The 5,915-nt window shown below is 36.8% G+C and overlaps 1 protein-coding gene across 3 annotated transcripts in view; it reads left to right on the top strand.

The window, feature by feature from the left end:
- The window catches only part of syngap1b (synaptic Ras GTPase activating protein 1b), a 222,439-nt gene that overhangs the window by 209,986 nt on the left and 6,538 nt on the right, over positions 1 to 5,915 (top strand). Inside the window, exon 23 of one of the 3 annotated variants that reach the window (XM_014023448.1) lies at positions 2,346 to 2,407. The exons of the other annotated variants lie outside the window; for them this stretch is intronic. Coding sequence (XP_013878902.1) covers positions 2,346 to 2,407 — 62 coding nt within the window. The remainder of the gene's footprint in view (positions 1 to 2,345; positions 2,408 to 5,915) is intronic. 3 annotated transcript variants of the gene reach the window in all.

The raw sequence follows: 5,915 nt of genomic DNA, 5'->3' as shown, positions 1-5,915 counted from the left end.
GTGTGTGTGTGTGTGTGTGTGTGTGTGTGTGTGTGTGTGCAACAAATGATGGGAGGGAGAATCAGAAGGACTGCTGACTCTGTAACATCTCTTTTTTATTTTTATTAAACTGATAAGAACAGATAACATGAATGAACCGTTTTAATAAAGCTGCAAAATTATCTCATCTTAAACATCTAAACTTTACTTAAAAAAACAAACTGGTGTAGAAAATGTGTTAATATTCTTCTGAAATGCTTTAGAGCAGGGGGTCAAACTCATTTTCCCTGAGGGCCACATGAGCGTTATGGTGGCCCTCAAAGGGCCAGTTGTAATCAAATGTGATGTTTTATATTTAACTTCAACTAAACACAAAACATCAGGATTCTCGTCTCAATGCTACGCGCACCCATTCCCCTCCGGCGAGCCAGACGGGAGTCACCTGCAGGCCACATTTGGTCCGCGGGCCTTGAGTACGACACGTGCTTTAAGAACTGATTTATATGTTCTGTGTTTTTTACATATCAAATTTAAATTTTTCACATCTCTTTGTTTTAACACTACATTAAATTTATTCTAGACTCTAAACTGCTATTAGAAAATGTACGACAGAGAGGGCAACACAACGAGATTTTTTTATTATTATTAAAATAAAATATGTAATTTTTTTCGAAATTGACGTGTTTCCATTGAGCAAATTTAGTTTTGAAATTCTAATTTGCACATTTTCATGGTCAGTGGAAACTCAGCTATAGAAATGGATCACAGAGAGTATGCTAATGCTCTAACTGGGCTGGCACAGATGAGATATCACAAAAAAAATCTGCGTACATTTATCCTCTGGTCCATATTGTCTTAATAAAAAGACTTGTCGTATAATCATATTAGATGGATAGATGGATGGGTTGGTTGGTTGGTTGGTTGGTTGGTTGGTTGGTTGATTGATTGATTGATTGATTGATTGATTGATTGATTGATTGATTGATTGATTGATTGATTGATTGATTGATTGATTGATTGATTGATTAGACCTTTGGTTGGGTCAAACATTTAGGATCAAAGAAGCTTTAAATATCTGTTGACTTGTTTCTGCCCAGGTGAGCAGTGACTTGCTCTGTTTGAAGTCATTAGCCTATGATAACAATGCTATCGCTAACGCTTACGAGATAACTCCTGTTATTTCTATGTGCTTGGATATACTTGTAAATAATTCATTTAGCTTCTGTAAATCCAAATTCCAGTAACTGTCCAATAAAATAGCAGAAAATAGGATTTAAACGATACAATCCTGTTAGAAAGTGGTCAAATTGTAAACTCTTACATTGTTCTTTCCTCTCCTCCTGTTTGTAGCTGTAGATTATTGATCCACTCTTGTCGTCTTTTGTCTGACACACTACTTCCAGAACATGATTTTTTTTAAATCTTCTTCTGATTGGAGCGGTTGCAACAACCAAACATGGCCCAGAGTTTAGGCTTTTTGATGCTGAATCAACAGAAGGAGACAGGGCTGCGTTTACTTCCTGCCCCCGTCTGTGTTTCAATACGACGTCATCTGCAACCAGCCGCAGTAAAAACATGAGCTGAGAACGCACTGCAGCCAAAATATACAGAAAAAAATAAATAAAACAGTGATGTCCTTACAGGTGGTGAGAAACTGCTTCAAGTAAAACCTATGGTTCAATACAGAATAAATTAGTTACAACTTGTAACTGTTTTAAACATGTCACTGTTGGGTTGATCATTTGACACGAGCAGCATCTGAAGAGAAATAAAAGCTCCATCCTCACATTCATTCATTAAAAAAAGAAATTCTTTCCTTTGCAGTTTGTTGCATCTTTGTGTTTGAGTTTCTGTGAAATGTTGGTGATTTAAAACAAACTGTATTTGCAGATGTGTTGAAGGTGAATTATCAGAGCTGCATGTTTGACAGAAGCATGTTCTTCTCGTGTTCTCCTGAAGCAGGACATGTTGGCGAAGCTGTGATGAGACCTGAGCAGCTGTTCTGTTTGCAGCTGCCTGGTTCTGCAGCATGATCAACCTGCATGGCTCGCTGCTTTAAGGCTTTCAGGCTGTTGGATATCTGACAAAGTTTCTTTGTTTGTCGTTTCCTTCAAGGAGCTGAATGTAAATGTGACTCAGGAAGGATTTACCTGGATATATGTGTGTTTTTTTTTTTGTTCACTTTGTGTTGTGCATTGTGTTTGTGATGTTTCAGTGGTGGTTTTTGTTTTCTCCTCAAACCTCAAGTTGAATCCTTCCCTTCTTGTGCACAAGTTCTCCCTCCTTATTTTGCCTCCTACTTTTAGTTGTCCTCTCCTCTCCTTTCCTCTCCTCCTATGTTGATGAGATACGGTGATTTCTCTTAGGGGAGGCGTCAGTCCATCCTAGTGCAGCCCCGACTTGCACCTGTCCCACCCCGAATACCCAGGTAATAACCTAACCAGCAAACTCTCTCACCATCCCTCCATCCCTCCCTCCATCCATCCCGCTGCCTCTTCTCTCCTGTTCTCTGTGTGCGTCTGTTCTTATAAACCTCACCCCCACCGTTCATCTTAGCAGGAGAACAAAGAGAGGCCCGTCACAGAATATTTGTTCAGAGCTTACTGATGGACGTGAGGAGCGCTCCTTGGTTTTCTGTTGACAATGAAAACATGTCAAATATTAAAATCAGAGCTTCAAACAGCCTCTGACATCATAAATCAGGTTATGTAATCAAATACTCTCAGTAGAAAATGTAGCAGGGATAAATAGAAAACTAAAACACACAAAAAGTGGATTTATCAGTTGTTTTTTTTTAGCAGACACAAGTTAGCTTGAGTTGTTCTAGGGATTAGGATTACACATCTCTGCTCTGTGTGTGTCTCCATAAATAATCTGATTCATTAAAGTAACCTGGACAGTTTAAAACAAAGTGTTTTCCTCCATGTCTTTGTTTTAAACTGAACTTTGATCTCAACTGAGGCAGCGGCAGCAGCACAGTAGATCTGCACATGGATCCTGCTCCTTCCTGCCTGTTGACCAATAGGAGAGGAGCTGACCCAAAAGCTCCGCCCAGCTTATTTACATAATGAGGCAGAAATGCATAAGGTATAAAAACAGGAGACAGAGACATGTAAAAACACATGGAAATAAAAAGACTTGAGAAAAAAATTATAAAAATGTAATTAAATATTATCATTTATGAGACACAGATGTATGTACAAGTAAAATGAACAATAAAAATATGCATTTTAAAAACAGGAAAATGTAAATTATGAGTTAAAATATAAAATTTTTTGGAACTAAGCTGAAAAATAAATATGAAGGTCAATTAAATGATAAAACATGAGCTAAAGTTCTCCTTTTTTGAATGCATTGGTGCATTTTAAGTGTATTTATTTATTTATTGGTCCATTTATTTATTTTTTACTTTTATTTCTAATTATGACAGTTTCGGACCTCCATACCTGCTGCATTGCAGTTTTATATCACTTTAAATGTCTGCAGATGGACGATAATCCACAAACATCTGTTTACAAAGAATTCTTACTTTGTTACTGCATTAGTGCATAAACACTTTGCTTCTTGCACATGTTAGCATTTAAAATATATACTTTAAACTATAATTACTAATCATGTGTTTAATGTTTGTTTTATACAAATACAGATTTTAAACATGATTGTTTCAGCTTTATCTGTTTCATTCATAAAGAAAACAAAATCAATTTTTAAAAAGCAAATCAGTTATTGAATGAAAAGGGTGCAGAAGGAAGAAAAAATCTTGTAAAATAGTTTGAAAATATATATAAAAAAACAAAGTAGCAGCAAATCAACAGTCTAATAAACTGACTTTTTCTTATTTAGACTGCTGACAAACTAAAGCAAAGAAGGGAAATAAATTCATACAAACACTTTTTCATGGCTTCACAGACTTCAGGCCAGATTTGGGAGAGATTAAACTTTAACATTTTGGGTTCCAGTTTCGTTTTTTTCCTCTTTAAAAAAAAACCCAAACTGTTAAAATGTTCCTGCTCTTAGACAAATCTGTCTGTAAGTAGTGAAAACGTTCATGTTAAACCTTTTTTTGTTCCACTTTTATTTCCTGAACACATTTTTTAATTTTTAATTTTATTTTTTGAACCCTCATGCTGTTCCGAACACATCAGCATCATTAGCCTTCAGGTCTCTCATCCCTCCCACAACCACAACAGGAAGTTCGTGAAATCTCCGTATCTGTCCCGATCCTTTCCTGACCAACACTGATGACATGTTTCTGTGTGTGTCTGTGGGTTTGTGTTCAGGTATTTGTGTGTTTGTGTTTTTTGTGTAAAACCAGCTGTTGTTGTGCGTCAGGTGCTGTCCGACACTCATGATGGGTTTTGTTTTGGTCAAATTTACAGTCTTTACCTGGAAAATGTCACTTTAATTTACATAGCAATGGTTTTTAATCTCTTAAAGTCATATATATATATATATATATATATATATATATATGACGAAGCCCCCACCTACAGCAGGTTTTTATTGTTTTAAACTTTCACCATCCCAGTTGGAGTATTTGGACATGAAGGGTAAGATTTTCTGTGCTCAGTGTTCTCTCTGTATCATTAAACACACCCAAACATTCCAGCTCTCCACTCCGTGTTCTGTGTTTCTGCAAATTTCCCACGTGTTAAAATAAGACTTGGCAGCAGAGTAACGGGACGCTGCAGCACTGCAGGTGCACAGAGCGCAGCCGGCTCGGTAAGTTCAAGTCAGGAAACCTGTTGCTTCGTGTCCTTTCACCTGCTGGAGCTCTCCGTTTAATAGCCATGTGTTGTGGTCCACACATGGGTATTAAACAGCACTGTTGGTTCTGTTTGGGTCTGATAGAACACGTGTGGGTGGGGTTGTGTTTCTGGCATCCTGCGACGCCTCCTGAGCCGATCCTTAGCTTCTAGCACCAGTTAGCAGCTCCAGCTGTTTTCATTTTGGTTCTGATTGAGAAGAGAAAAGGCCCACTAGCGCACATTTACATTGGGAAGCAGATTTTATGGTTTGCTTGTTTGCATTTTATTTTATTTCATTTTATTTTATTTTATTCTTTAAGTAAAATGGAAATAATTTTCCCTGGCAGTGATCAGACCCTTCAGCAGCAAATTCATCCCCTGATAATTTGCTTTTTGATTCATTATCTCAACTTGATGCAAAACATTCCTACTTTTTTTCTGCCTTTCCCTTCTGCATCGCTTCATTCCACTCATATTACAAAAAATAATAAATCCTGTCTCCTGTGTGTTAGAAAATCACTCATTCACATTTTCCAGGTTTGATAAAGAACAAACCTGAGACGTTACTGCACATGTCCCAAACACATTCATCACATTTAATTTCAGGATGTTTCAGCAGCCTGATGAGAAAAGTGCCTCCTGATAAGTTTTATTTTAGATTTCATTAAGAGAGTCTGTTAAAGCTGGACCTTAAAGTTCCCATGAACTCAGATAAACGCTGCCTCTTTTCAGACAAAAACTGTTTTCAGTTCCTCCGGTGGAGACTGAAGGTGTCCACATCGTGCCTGAATAAAAACCCTGCTGCTTCTCTGCTGCACAAACTGACAGAATCCCTTCGACACCAAACATTTCCTCTTTGATTCTGATAACAAGTAAAACTCCGACTGTAGCTGTGATTCTGATCTCAGCTCATGTGAGAAATCTATAAATGTATTTCAAATTAACACTTTATAAAGAACACAAACATCAGAATCATATTTATTCATTTTAAACTCAGGAGGAAAAATAACACAATCATACAAAAATTACATAAAAATGTATTTTAAAGAATAAAAATGTGAAGTAAAATAATAAAACCATTCAAATAAATTATTGCTTAGTCATGAAGAACCACTATAAAAGTTAAACCATTATGTGAACATATTACTGAAGCAACTGTGTTTACCCAGGTGGAAGGAAAAGTTGTTC

This window comes from Austrofundulus limnaeus, unplaced genomic scaffold, assembly GCF_001266775.1.
Source record: "Austrofundulus limnaeus strain Quisiro unplaced genomic scaffold, Austrofundulus_limnaeus-1.0 Scaffold370, whole genome shotgun sequence".
In the NCBI taxonomy this organism is placed as follows: domain Eukaryota; kingdom Metazoa; phylum Chordata; class Actinopteri; order Cyprinodontiformes; family Rivulidae; genus Austrofundulus; species Austrofundulus limnaeus.
This window is presented reverse-complemented; position numbering and strand designations above follow the sequence as displayed.